Genomic DNA, 15,363 nt, shown 5'->3' with positions numbered 1-15,363 from the left:
TAAAACAGTTGCCAAGTACCTATTTCATTATTTTATCACGATTGGGAGAAAACAAATGTGGGTCTTCGTTTTTCGGGTCTTCGGTCTTCGTTTTGTAGACACCCATATAGGGTGTCTATAAAACGAAGACCCTTGAAAATTTCACAAACAGACGCCCAAAAAAATTTTGATTTTGTGACAGTCTGGTCTATTATCATCAAAATAAAAGAGAGAAAATAGGGGTCTTCGTTTTTGGGTCTTCGGTCTTCGTTTTATAGACACCCCATCTAGAGGTACTATTTCCTCAAATTTCGTACCTCAGCGCAACCCTGGTGGGGCTGAGTTGGGTATGACTCTCCCCCATCCCGTTCTTATAATGGCCGGACCACTTGCAAATTGCTTCCAACGGCTATGAAGACGGTCTCCCGCACTCCTGCAAGCAAGCAAGAATCTCCCGGAAATATATCCATCTCCGCAAATTCATATTTGCATGTTTTCACTGTGCTTTTTTTTATTTTTATTTTTTTTAATCATTTTTTAAAGTAGGCCGTGAAGTCAGTGCCGGTGGGTATCACTATGTGTAGTAAAATATAATTAAATGCGTTATGAAATCTGTAACCAGGTCAGTAGTACAGTACATAGAGAAAGTCAGCCGGGCCTCCTATAAAATATTTAAAAATTATGGAAAAAAAATGGGGTAGAAATGAAAGTTATATTAAAATTCATGTCTGAGAGGGCAATTTCCGGCAATCTAAACGTGTCACAATCATACATATTATTTTCCTCAGCTCCAACCATGGTGGGGTTGATGTGGTTCACACCCTTCGACCCACCACCACAGACCTTCCAGAAATGACTTCTTCCAACTTGGAACCCCTGTATTAGGTGCGCTCTTTTTGTAGGCAGATTTTTTTAATTTTTTTTTTTTTCGGATTCGGCCAACTGTTTCTTATAAACTATAGAAGCTAGGTATGCCAAACGATATTGTTTCAGCGAAATTTCGCCTGTCGTGTCAAGATGCATGAAGGCTATTATCACATCATTCTTTGATTTTGCTTAGTTTCAAAAATTAGACAGAAATGTTATGCCTGGTGTTCAGCAGAACTTTTTTTTTTATAAAAATTAAAATGAAATATGCCTGTTATTACTGTAGGTGAATCCATAATCTTCAATTCATTACTAGTTAGACCTACGGTCAATATCAATAAATTTCATGTCAAATTTTTGTTGTAACCCCCTAAAATCCGGATTCACAAGTACCGGGGTGATTTCTGGTGTGAGATAGTCTCATTCTTCTGCATGAAAAGTGTTAATCATAAATAAATCTATTACTGTATATATTTGAATAAGCATCCCCTCTAGAGCCTCATTTGGAATAAATGCCTTAATATTTTCCTCAAATAATCAACTCCCTACCCAACCAAATGACTTTTTTTTTCATTCATTTTGATAGTAATGTGTTGTAGTGAAATTTAAGGTCATATATTTTGAGTATATATATATGCATCTAATTCACACCAAAATAAAATAATAATAATAATAATAAACGCCTTCCTCAAATAAAACCTTTAAGAATGAAAGTCCCTGGGTGTTTATTCCTATACATACGGTATTTACAATTGATCTCATAACCAAGCAGTCTGCTAAACGATTTTGTTTTTGCCTGACTGGAAAATACTAGGATATTGCAGCTGTACTAACATGCACTTAAAAATATATATTGATAGTGAAACTGTCACTGCAATGAACAAATAATATGGTTATTTACAATGTTTAATGAAATAAAAATGTTACAAACATAAGACTACAAAATATCAGTACTAGAACCAAGAAAACCAACCAACTTCATACAAACAAAAATGTACCAATGTTTTTCTTGTTCAGTATAAAATCCGGAGTCGGAAAAACACTGTTGCATTAATTAACATGAATTGCGAACTGGAGCCTATTTTACTACATAAGCCCCTCAGTTTACTGAATGTATAAAATAGTAAATTCTTTACTAGTGGCGGATTAAATGGAGACCTGGCCCCCCACTATCTAAATCTTTAAATTTAACAAAAATTGAGAAAAAAAAGGGCTGAGGTACATAGTTTTCATCATCTGGTGGTGAAATTAGGCACTCTATAATCGATTAAATTAGTTCTCCAAGTTAAAAGGCTGTAGCTTCGGGGTGGGGGGGAAACCAGGGATGTGCCCATCGATCCACCAATGGGCCCGGACAGCTCTTGGCGGTGAGAAATTTGGCCAATTTTCGCTAAAAATGTAAAGGGGAATAGCTCAATTCTTTTGGGACGATTTTTTACTTTGCCATTTTTGGCTGCTTTGTGTTCTATTGGGAACTAATGGATCACAATTTACAGGTTGACAAATGCCACTTGAAAATTAGTTTTAAAGTTAAACATCGATTAAATGGAGACCTGGCCCCCCACTATCTAAATCTTTAAATTTAACAAAAATTGAGAAAAAAAAGGGCTGAGGTACATAGTTTTCATCATCTGGTGGTGAAATTAGGCACTCTATAATCGATTAAATTAGTTCTCCAAGTTAAAAGGCTGTAGCTTCGGGGTGGGGGGGAAACCAGGGATGTGCCCATCGATCCACCAATGGGCCCGGACAGCTCTTGGCGGTGAGAAATTTGGCCAATTTTCGCTAAAAATGTAAAGGGGAATAGCTCAATTCTTTTGGGACGATTTTTTACTTTGCCATTTTTGGCTGCTTTGTGTTCTATTGGGAACTAATGGATCACAATTTACAGGTTGACAAATGCCACTTGAAAATTAGTTTTAAAGTTAAACATCAATCAAATCCAATCCAATCCATGTATAAGTCAGATGATATTCAAAATGGTCCATGTGTCCAAATAATCATAACGGATAGATTGTGGTTGATCTGGTGAGTCGGGTCCGCAACTGATGTTTAATGGTGTCAAGAAATCATTGGCAGGTCAGATGGTGAACCCATGATATATAATCCTACCTTTACTGTACAGTATTTGGAGTATGCTGTATATGATACAATAGTGTGTACTTAAAAATAAGGGAAGCAATTAAAGAAACTGAGTGGTATACAAATATTTGAAACATTTATTTATTATGCATTCACATTAACACAATGGGCGATGAAAATAATTTAATTCACACGTAATGAATACACTCGCACTGTGTATAAATGTATTATATATAGGTACACACATACATATGCAAGAAGACATGTACTGATACACATTTTTTCTTCAATTAACCAAATGTAAATACCCGTATTCATAATTTAAATTATCCAAAGCTCTGCACAGACTATCAAATTCTATTTGCCAAAACATGTGACATGCCTAATAATGGTCATGATGACATCACATCATGACCATATAAGGGAATACAATAGTTATTTTTGTCAAATAAAATTTGATAGTCTAGAAGGATTTAAGAATAATTAAGAAAAGCATCTCAACACCAATAAGCAACTTGACAAGAATTTATGTGAAACATGGAATCCACATTGAATCTGTATTTTCTTTACAATAAAGAAGGAACATTCTCTAGAAAATAAACAGTGCAGGTGGAAACATGAGAGTGCAGGAAGAGGTTGGAAGAAGGGAAAAGAGAATGACAAGGAATATGTATTATAATAAAGGTAAAAGGAGACAAGAGTAAACATAAACATGCATGTACTCTCATACATGTCTTAAATATTGTTGATACATTATATGGTTAAGAATATTCACATATGTATAATTGGTGTGGGTGTTGGTGTGTATGTTTCATTGTATATATAGTTTTGAGTGTACAATTGGTATATGATTGAAAAGTGCATGAATTTTCAATGTACATAAGCATGTATTCCATCAGATTATTTTTGCATTTGTATGCATCTATATATGTACACGATACACTTATGTACCCGTATATATATGTAAGTACAGTTTATGTGTGCAGTAAAATTACTAAAATACAATATTACAGAATTTAATAGTTGCCTTATTAAAATGTTTCAAGCACCTTAATGTAAAAAGTAATAATGCTATGAATTTATAAGATTAAAATCTAAGTATCACTTTGTCACTATAGCTAGAACATGCAAAAAAGTTACTATTAGACAAATTAAGCACTGATACAGTACAAAAGGAATTTATATTTCAATAATAATAATAATATTATAAAAGGAATTAATAATCCAATACTACTCAATGGTACTTTATATATACAATATTTTTCTCTCACGGTTTCTAATCTATAAATGCACACATATGTTTAGACCTAATTATAAAGGTGGTATTTTTAGCTGCACAACATCAAACCAATGAGCTACCTTTTTGGTGACATTATCACTATTTTTAGAATTTGATAATTCTTAAAACTGCAATAATTTAATTGGGCATTTAAAAGAACATTTAGTTTCACCTAAAATTTACTGAGCAAATGAACTTTCACTGAAACATGGGAAAAGATAGAGGGCTAAATTACCTTTGCTCTCTCATTTACATATAAAATATATCCACAATAATTTGGGCAGAAAAATAGATATGCTTCTTATTCAAAGCTGTTTCTTTATACATTACATCACAAAGTTGCTTACCAGTGGATTGCATGTACCTATATACAGTTACATTCTTATATATTAAGATTACAGTAATATATGACTAATAACCCTGTTTCAAAATGGAATATTCCTAGCTCAATATACAAATCCATGATAAAGTGTGTGTTTTTCCATATAACAGTTGCCTCTTCCATTACATAAACAGGTAAGTTTAAAGTATACAACAAATTACGCATACATATATATATAAGAAAAGTGTGTTGGAGATATAATTCAAAGAACAGGGTTAAAATGTTTTAAACATAAACACAATTTATTCTTACAAATATTCGGACTTATCCTAAGGGCTCCTTTATTGTATTATACATTTGTTTCATATAAGGATAAAAAAAATTGTTAGAATAAATAATATTTATGTTCTGACCAAACACATTTAGTTCTTTAAAGTGTTAACTCTAACTCACTTCATTTCTGTTTCATGTAGGAACAATAGATATATACATATGAGGTGATTATTACTGTTTGTATGTCATTACCATAAAAAAAAATATTTGTTTATATATATCTTTACATGATTTAAGATACATAGGCAGACAAATTGAGGTGGTAGAATTTAAACCAACAATATTCAAAATACCACATATAATTCACCATATCAAAATTACAAAAAAAATAAAATTAAAATCAGATGTCATATAACATATCACACACATTATAAATGTGGAGGTAAAAATAAGAAATATTTAAAAATTAATTTACAGACATTAACATTGGTAAATAAAAATAAAAAAACTGTTTACAATTCTGTCAAAGCTTCAAGCTCATTGCTATGCAACATTATTGATAATCATCATGTTACAAATATTCATGTTCATCTATGAATTATTAATCCACAAAATGATTTGCATGACATTCAAAATGTATAGCAAAAACATGCAGGTACAAGACTAGTTGCTGAGTATGGTCATAGAGGGCAGCAAAAAGAGTATATTTTCTGTATTTCATTGTTATTATACTTCAACATCCAACCTATCCATCCATTGTAATGGTTCCTGACAGTGATTATTAACAAAGTAGACAACTTTGTAGACAAGACCAGGCTGAAATATAGCTCAATTCTTTAGATGAAAATGAAGAAAAAAACAATTGAAAATTCAATCAGAAGATTTAACTCAGTGATTGATAATAATACTATCACTTCTATCAAAAGAAGATATATAGATAAATTCCCTGCATATCAATTTGAAATTTAATTAGGTCATTACTAATCTAATCTAAAATTCAACTTGCATCCTTTTCCCCGCAAATTTGTACACATTTTATATTCACAGTGTTTTTATTATAAATTTTTTGGAGGAGTTGTTAAAATAGATTCATAAATTTATGCATATTCTGCTAACTCTAGTTCCTCTTTCAGCCAATGTGGAATCCTGTAGCCTAACTTCATAAGCAAGGCTTTTAAATCCTTGTTGTGTGATAGATAATACTGCGATAAATAGCTCTGGGATTCACGATCCATTTGGGGGTACACCCGTCCCTTGCTGTTTCCAAGGCATTTGGTCCGCCCGCTGTTCAGTAACTGGCAGTAGAATCCTTTTTTGTTGTCATACCTAAATTTAAAAAAAAAATGAAATCAAATAATTCAGTTCAAATTTTATTAAAACAAATAATCAACGCTATTTATACATGTTATGGTCTTCAGTTTTCAAATGCAATTTCATGACAAAAAATATTATTTATTTGTTATTTGTTACTTGGCATTTACATAGTGCCTTTTCCTTTGATTATCAAAGGCTTTGTATTCCTTGATCATTGGGTCATTGAAATTTTGTTTATGTTACGTATTGAGCATCAAGGATGTGGGCATTAATATATCTCAAATGGTAAGTCCTCAGTTAAAAGCTATCGTTCTAACGGAGTAACTTTCATGCAAAAAACTACCCCAATATATTCAAAATATCTACAATTTGTGAGGCACACGTCTCAGGGTGGACTCTGCTTGAGGTAGGCTAAACATATTTAGCATAGCTAGGCACATAACTACTGTATTATTAGTTTATGCTCAGAAATGCCACCATCACTGCATAGATAGTTCTGAAAAAAACTGTTGTTCTGTTGTTTTTTGCCATGCAAATCTTAATTTTAGCATGTCCTACTTAGACAAAAAGTAAAGCCGATGCGAGTTCCTTACTTTAGGTGTGTGAAGTAATCATACTGTTTCTTGATGTGCAGAAAATGTTGCACTTTGGACATCGTTCCTGCAGGATTTTCTTTCAACAACTCTCCATCTAAGATTAGTAACTGAAATAAAAAAAGAGATTTACAATATTCCAGAGATGCTTTACACACCACCAAACACTTACAGAAGCAGCTGGCGCATCGGTTGTGGCTTGGACTCCATCCCAACCTCGAGGTCGGGTGTTCGAAACTCTCGCTGTGCAAATCGCTTATATCCTTGGGCAAGGCAAGTTATCTACGGTTGCCTCTCTCCACCAAGGAGTACAAGTGGGTACTTGGTAGGTTCTAACACAACTGCGCTGATTACTAGCTGCCATATTATGGAATAATTATATAATTTAATTTAATAATTTATTTTGGTGTTCAGTATGTGTTCCATATGTGTTTGATCCAATGACCGGGGAAGCTTAAAGGCTTCCCCGAGCTTAAAGGCTTTGTGCATGAAGCGCTATATAAGAACGACATATTATTATTATCTTTTTACAGAAAGGGGAGGGACGGTAGAGTGATAGAGTATTAAGGTACTAGTATTGTGTTTTTAATAATTTATTTTGTTAATTTTATAGATCCTTTGATCTGTTACGTTTTTAGCTTCAATTTCATTTGTTTTTCTTCTTTAATCATCATTTTGTAGGTGTGTCACTGATAAAAAGTGTTGATTTCAGATAAGGAATAATAATTATATGATGATAATAATAAGTACAATATCATTATTGTTTCTCAAGCTATTGAAACTTATCAGCTTACAACAGAAACATATTTTAATCTGGATTTTTAAGAAAAAAAATAAAATGTACATAAATTAAACAATAATTATTATTATTATTTTTATTATTATTATTTTTAGTATTATTATTTTTACTATTATTATTATTACTATTATTATTATTATATTACTTACATGTAGATTACATTGTCCTTGTTATTTATTTACCTTTCTGAAGAATTTTATATTGTATTTTTGCATTGTGTGAAATAAAATAAAATGAAATGAATGAATGAAAATATTTCAAGTGGAAGTCCCACTCAGTGAAGCTGATTTTAAAGGGAGTCCTCATCAAAACAAACAAATTACAAATTTGATACACAAAGCATGAACAAACAGTAAGTACACTACATTCATAGAAATAGTTGAAAAACTAACACATATGAAGCTCTAGGCGTCTTTGTTCATACCTGATTTGAAGTTTAGTGGGACATCCAGCAATCAAGTTTAAAAACTAACACATATAAAGCTCTAGGCCTCTTTGTTCATACCTGATTTGAAGTGTAGTCGGACATCCAGCAATCAAGTTTAAAAACTAACACATATGAAGCTCTAGGCCTCTTTGTTCATACCTGATTTGAAGTGTAGTGGGACATCCAGCAATCAAGTTTAAAAACTAACACATATGAAGCTCTAGGCCTCTTTGTTCATACCTGATTTGAAGTGTAGTGGGACATCCAACGATCAAGTTTAAAAACTAACATATATGAAGCTCTAGGCCTCTTTGTTCATACCTGATTTGAAGTGTAGTGGGACATCCAGCGATCAAGATGCTTAGCATACTTTCCTGGCTCTAAGCACCGTCTGCGCAAGTCATGGATGGCTGACAGTGAGGACTTGTCTGCACTCACTATCTCATAGAATGTGTAGTTCAAGGCTACTGGATCGTTGTGAGACCGCATATGCTGACAAATAAATTATCATGGGAAAATATTTAAATTAGGAAACTTATACCTTTGATTAAACAATTAATGAATATTTATATAGTACTACAGACTATAAATTATTAGTAACTTTCAGTTACAATCAATTTTTATTTGTTACTGAAACCATTAAATGTATACTCTGTTAAGCCATTAAACTAGAAAAATTCAAGAGGGTATTTGAATTTATTTGCTTCCATTTTAAAATTATTAAGGGAAATTTTCTTATTAATTACAGATTCTTATTAATTACGCATTATTATTATTATTGTTAACATTTTTATGTATATTTTGCAGACCCTCAAATTTGATGGCAGTGAAATTAGTAATTTATATAGTTAATTATATTTAGCCTTTTTTTTTTACTGTAGCAGCTTAATAAATGAATGGATAGTAAAATCAGGAATTGTTTTAATCTGTGTCTAATTTTTGTCTTTTTTTCTCTACATTTCATTGGGGGTGTGTGTGTATATGTATGTATATGTTTGGGTATATATATATGTGTGTGTATATATGTGTACATATGTATATATATATAATTATATATATACAAAATGTTTATTTTCCTATTAACCTATTCACTTATATTATTAGTATTAGTATTTATTATTATTTCTATTACTATTTTTGTAAAGGTGGTTTTTTTTATAAACCCATTTTTATATATATTTTGTTCTACTGCAACATTTTCTTACTATATTTAGTAATTAAGTTTTTACTGATTTGGTTATTGTTGCACATTTTTTACAGTTGTGCCTCTGTTATAAAAGAGGAGCAATAAAAGTTACTTACTTACTTTATTATGCAGTTAAGCTTATTTATTAGATTACACATATTTATTACATTTTCTAGGCTGGTCCAAGTATACATTGCATCTATATTTAACACAATTCCAATCTGTCAATTTAGAGTCGGAGATACTCTATGTCCTGGTTTTGACCTAACAAGGTCACTATTAGGTAGGCTTATCTTCTTAAGACTTCTACGAATGGATACCGTGTTTGAAGCAAGAAATATCTCTTCCAGCACCACTCATTTATATTATTCAGTGGGATATTTTAGATTTTGTGGTGGAGTAAGAAATCAAGTTGCTCCCCCACTCCCCCGATAGCTGTTTTAAACTTAAATTTGTTATGAGTTTTTAATTTTAAAATAGAGAGAATTATTTAAGAGCTATATTATTACAGTTTGGTTCAATTCACTTTTACTTATTTCATATGAAAACACACCATTTGGATAATATAAAATGGTAAATATCAAAAATTGTACAAATATTAAAAAGTGATTATGTTAAAAAAAATCATTCAAATTCAAAATAATAAAACTACAAAAATTACATTGCACAGATCTAAAAATTGATTATATAAACGTAGTAGATAGAGACAATACAGTTAACAAATTTAGCAATCAACCAATAATTATTGTTACAAAGACTTACTTGGTACCAGGAGTAAGCCCTCTTGGAAGGGCTGATCAGTATCGTTATCAGCTTGGCTTTGGGAAGCAGAGCATGCGCTCGGCGTGGCACATTTGGATTGTCAAAATAAGTCGCACTCTTTTCAAATATTACGTTTGAGCGATTTCCAGGGAAAAATTCCAGGTACCTGTAAGAAAATAAAAATATATTAGAATTATTTGACACTCATTTGATTAAGAAAATTGATATAAATTTGGACAAACCCAGACACAAAGTTCCCCAAAAACAATGGATAAATAATAATAACATACAATTTTAATATTAATGAAACAACAACAGATAAAGGTAACTGGGTTTTTGAGTTTAGCACAAACATCTATATAAGGAATAAATGCACACGGTTCTTTTTTACATTTGCCCGTGGTCACATTGTCCAACGACATCTTTATTCTCTGAAGTCTACTTCCTAGAATACATGTATTTCAGCACCAACCAATACAATTCCAAACCACATATAAGGTACATAATCATATTCCTTGGTGAAGACAAACATACATAAAATGTGACAAAGCCACAGATTTTTATCGCATGTGATTCGGTACATTGCCTCTTAAAGATAAGGCTCTGACAATGGGAATATAGTGTATAATTATGTCAACGTGTAATAAACCTAAATACCAACTAAGATGCTGTGGCTTTGTGGTTTAATATGCTCATTCTCTAATTGTTTATGTCTTAAACAATTACTCATTTTATAACAATTATAAGACTTGTTTGAATACAACTTTTTTTACTGATACATCCAAATAAAAAAACTCTAGCCTTAAAATAAACCTGAGGAACCCAGCTCAGGCTAGTGACTGCGTGTCTCTAATGTTCGTAGCACTTTCGTTTATTCTTTAGTTTAACCACTCAAATTAAATAACTGGGTTGTTGTTACTGAGCATATTTTTCGCACTATGGTCGCTCACTGCAAATTTAGCAATGAGCGAAAATATACCTCGCATTTAAATTTAAGTATAGCAGTACAATTAAGTTACCATTCTTGGTCAAAATTTATCCAACGTAAACACAGACTCACCTAACAGAACCTCACTTCAATTCAATACCTGCCAAGTCATTCCCTGTTGGATGAAACTGAGATAAATCAAAATATTGAGATTCTAGAATTGCTTACCAGTCAATGCCTCTGAAATAATTGGTGCCACTGAAGAACTGCACCTCTTCATAAGTTCTTGTGCTCGCTATGTTACTGCATATGGCTGGATGCATACTTAAAAATGTATAAAGAGCAGTGGTCCCTAGTCAAAAAAGGAAAAATTGCTTTGATTAACATCCTCATTAACATTCAAAAGATCTAGAATTTATAAGATTGAGGACATTTACGATTGTTGATGGTTCAGCTTGCAGATTGTCAAATGTTAAGCTTTGTAGTTTGGTGGTAAAGGTTTCCCATTCAGCATGGATGGATAGATGGATTTATTCGGTGTAAACACCAAGGATAACCCACAAAAGTCTGAAGAAGACTTATTTCCATTGGGCAGTACACCTGGAGACAATCTATCCCCTACTCTTTTCTGAATAGTTTATCGCGTTCAATAAACATGCAAACAGGCCATAATGCACGCAGAATGAACAGCTTAAATGTCTCATCCGAAAGACGGGGTGCTATCGTAACTTACAAGGAGAGCAGCGATGGGTATTGAACCAGGGACATAGAGATCTCCAAGGTTCAGCACACACACAGTGGCTACCACCAGTTTAGCCAACTGAGCTAACATGCATTTTTGCTGGTACAGGTAAAAAAAACTCCATAAAGGGCAGGAATGTACGTTTCTCCCTTCCAGTTCACGTATTCGCACAATTGCTGACATACATGAATGTTGATCTGGAATAGATTTTATTGATTCAATTATTTATATCAAATTTACCTGTTTTCTGAGGTCCAATGATAAGGAAGTCCGGCAAGTTTTTGCATGATTTATTTTCCGCCCAAATATCTAGATGCCGTTTGTCGTCACAGGGATTCTAGAAGAATATATAAAGAGCAAAAATATGATGGGAAATATTCAAGAAAAAGTGATTCATCAATTTGAGCAAAGGTATAACTATGACTTGTCTTGGATTTGAATTCTAAATAATGACCATAAACATTTCATATTGTTTAAAAAGATCTGCTAAGTTATTTACTTTAAAGTGAAAAAAAAGAACGATTTCCACAGAGAGCATAATGTTTGCGGTGAATCTAATCAATATGTGAAGTGACTACGCAACAGAAGAAATAAATAATAAAAAATTGGGTTTTTTAAAATTTATCATCATTTATATTGTGCAAAATAACCTACTATACAATATAAGATATTACATAACTAGATCTACTGATAACAGGACAGTAGTAGAGGCCTACTGTACAAGCTTCCCCACTGCAGTCATTTATTAGATAAGATCACTTTACTGGTTAGACAGATGTAAACATTTTAATTTGCTTCCCACATGGTTGTTATCAGTTGAATCTACAGATTATTATTCATACAAAATAACCTACTATACAATACATGCTATTCCATAATTTTATCTACAGACAGGACATAAGAAGAGGCTTAAGTTCAAGCTTTTGTATTATAGTCAATTGTTAGATAAGATCACTTTAGTAGTTAGATAGAAGTATAAGTTTGATGCTGTTTCTCAAAACAAATGGTTCTTATCATTCGAAACTACAGCATATCATTTCAACAAATATTATAGTATAAATGTTTCAGCTGTCAATCATAGCTGCATGACATTTTGTTCCCTTGACGATTGCCATTAAATTGATGGTTCTCTGCGAGACGTGCAATTTATCCCCTCCAGTACAATACTATATAATCTCAGTTTTTTTAGTATGCAATTCTATCCACAGCGATGCATTTAAATTTGAGTAACATATTAAACGAAATGGAACTGTACAGTACAATGAACTGCTATTAATGATAACAAAAACGAAAATGAAATATTTGCAATCTTAAAATAAATTTTGTTTTTACTATTGTATAATATTGAAGTTTTGTTAATAGTTTCATGTCAACATACCTTGTGTTGCGTACACAAAATCATTTGCTAGTACAACATATTTAAATAATAAAATCATAGATAAATAAATAACACCTAAGCTTGAAGATCGATGACGAACACTGACATATCCTCTGTCAGTATCTATTCAGATTCAACAAAACCAATATTCTCTAGGATTATCATTCAAAAAGTGTATGATTGAAGACATATAAAACATATCCCCCACAGGTCCTTCGGTATAGGCCTACTTTTGAGTTTGCAAAATGCTCCACCCACTAACCAATATAAAGTGCATAGAAATTGAGCATTAGAATGCCAGCTGCATGTAGTACTGTACTGGGCTACCTACAGTAACTCCCAAGGCCTAATTGGTGAGACCTCATGCGAGGCTGGACTCTGTGAGGTCTAAATTAGATCTAGAAATAGTCAAGAATGCATATTTTTCTTTAAAATAGCCTAAACTAGATCTAGAAATAGTCAAGAATGCATATTTTTCTTTAAAATATTCTAGCCCTCATGAACAAACCCACCACCTAAACTTGATGAAATCTAAAGTTTATAGTGGGTGGGTCTTTTACACTCAAGAAACTATGTATTTGAACATTTTTGTATGTTTTTGTCAGATTAAATAAATGAAACAAATATGAAAACTACAGCACACTTACTGTCCATAGCGGTTCCTTCTGGTCTGAAAATAAATCAAAGTACTTGTCTGCAAGTTGTTTTGGCGGCAGAGCGTGCAGTTTCAGATTGGTCCATTTGTGGACAAAATTGATGACATTATCGAAAGTGTACAGCGCAATCCGATCGTTACCGTAATTCGACAAATGCGTCATGTAAATATTCACCTAGAGAAAAAGTGAAGAACAACTGTTACCATATAGTCTAGCAACCAACAAAACTCAAACATCGATGATTTATGTTATACTCTGTAAACTTGTGGAGAACCATTTCGCAATAAAACATTTACTTATTTTTTTTTTTATAAATTAAAACCCCAGGGATCAATTTTAGAGCTAGCTAATAGTTCATTCGAAATTTAAGCCGAGAGTATCCATCATGAGGATATGTAGTTTGGAAGTTAATCTCAGTGATTGTTAATCTCTCTTATATACTTGGGAGTAGGAAAAGCAAAGCAACACAGTGCTTTTTTGTTCGAATGTGGCAGGTTTAATGAACATTAGTGTTGAAATTCCCAAAAGCATTTTATTTCTTCTGATTAAAAATTGACACCAGAAAAAAAAGAACGTACTGGCTGCCAGTGAAAGTTTCTGCAATAAACAACTTTGAAATTTATTTAATTAATAACAAAGTTGAATATACCATTTTCTCAATTTTACCTACTGCAGCTTTCCTAGCCAATGGTTGCCAATAACTGATGTATTTTCAGAGGCTAGGGCGAGACCTTTTTAATACTTGTTGCAGCAAACATACAGTATTTTTCAAAGATCGTCAGAGTAGGGCGGGAAAAAAAAGAAATAAAACTTTTTCTTATTTAGCATAATGATTTTCCAAGTATAATAAGCAGGCGAGAAAATAAAAATAAAATGTTATTGATGAATGTAAACAGTGTAGAAATGCTTTAAATTTTTATAATTAATTAACAATGAAATATACATCTTATTTTTGGAGATTTCAGGGGTGTGACAGGCTTAATGAAATTCTTTTTCCATGAAATTTCCATTTTTCATGGTAGAAGGTACGCCAACCGGCCAAAAATAAAATGTTATATTTATTTGAAATCCCCATTATTTGCAGTTGGGGAGTTCACTAAACAAGGTATAAAAAATGTCTCGCCTAGGATGTGAATTAAATGCTATCTCGTTGTCTTTGCCATTAGTTTTTATACAGATTACACAACTATTTCAATAATTGCTATTGTATCCACAATCTGCATAACACAAGAGTACAGTATGTCTAAGGTTTAATCAATAAGTTCCTGGTAAAATCGCATTCCATTTGCTCCAAATGTACTTCAGCTCGAGGGCAAAAAATACATTTAGTTATTTTTGTGCTTCTAGTGATATTATTGTACATGCTTCCCCATCTCCATATGTTTAATATTTGAATATTTCATAAAGTTATTGAACATTGCATAAATGTACATTTACAGTATACAGTACAGTATATGTACACAGTGGCGTAGAAAAATATTTTTCATTGGGGGGAGGGATGATTGGCATGTTAGCCAGTGTCGTAACAGGCGTGGGGGGGGGGGACTGGGGGGGGGGGGGGGGAGTGCCCCTCCCCTGATGGTTTTTACCGGGCTGACCAAGCCGTCGTACTGGGCTGGGTAATGAGAGAAAAGAAAGAGGGGAGAGGGAGGGAAAGAGAAAGAAGAGGAAAAGAAAAGGAAAGAAAAAGAGATCTTATACACATCTAGATGTGTATAAGAGACAGATTTTAAGCAATGCAATTAACATTTATTTCCATACGAAATTTTTAAAATA

The 15,363-nt window shown here is 32.5% G+C and overlaps 1 protein-coding gene across 3 annotated transcripts in view; it reads right to left on the bottom strand.

Moving 5' to 3' along the window:
* Positions 1-5,463: 5,463 nt before the first annotated feature.
* Positions 5,464-15,363, bottom strand: part of LOC117121814 (bifunctional heparan sulfate N-deacetylase/N-sulfotransferase 4-like) — a 53,338-nt gene continuing 43,438 nt past the window's right edge. For all 3 annotated transcript variants that reach the window (XM_033267122.1, XM_033267121.1, XM_033267120.1), the window contains exons 6-12: positions 13,579-13,761; positions 11,794-11,890; positions 11,040-11,163; positions 9,884-10,049; positions 8,257-8,427; positions 6,710-6,819; positions 5,464-6,128 (exon numbers count right to left, since the gene is read on the bottom strand). In XM_033267122.1, coding sequence (XP_033123013.1) covers positions 5,900-6,128; positions 6,710-6,819; positions 8,257-8,427; positions 9,884-10,049; positions 11,040-11,163; positions 11,794-11,890; positions 13,579-13,761 — 1,080 coding nt within the window. In that variant the 3' untranslated portion in view covers positions 5,464-5,899. The remainder of the gene's footprint in view (positions 6,129-6,709; positions 6,820-8,256; positions 8,428-9,883; positions 10,050-11,039; positions 11,164-11,793; positions 11,891-13,578; positions 13,762-15,363) is intronic.

This window comes from Anneissia japonica, unplaced genomic scaffold (genome assembly GCF_011630105.1).
Source record: "Anneissia japonica isolate Jap-2015-1 unplaced genomic scaffold, ASM1163010v1 scaffold2392_len1475705_cov187, whole genome shotgun sequence".
Taxonomy (NCBI): domain Eukaryota; kingdom Metazoa; phylum Echinodermata; class Crinoidea; order Comatulida; family Comatulidae; genus Anneissia; species Anneissia japonica.
This window is presented reverse-complemented; position numbering and strand designations above follow the sequence as displayed.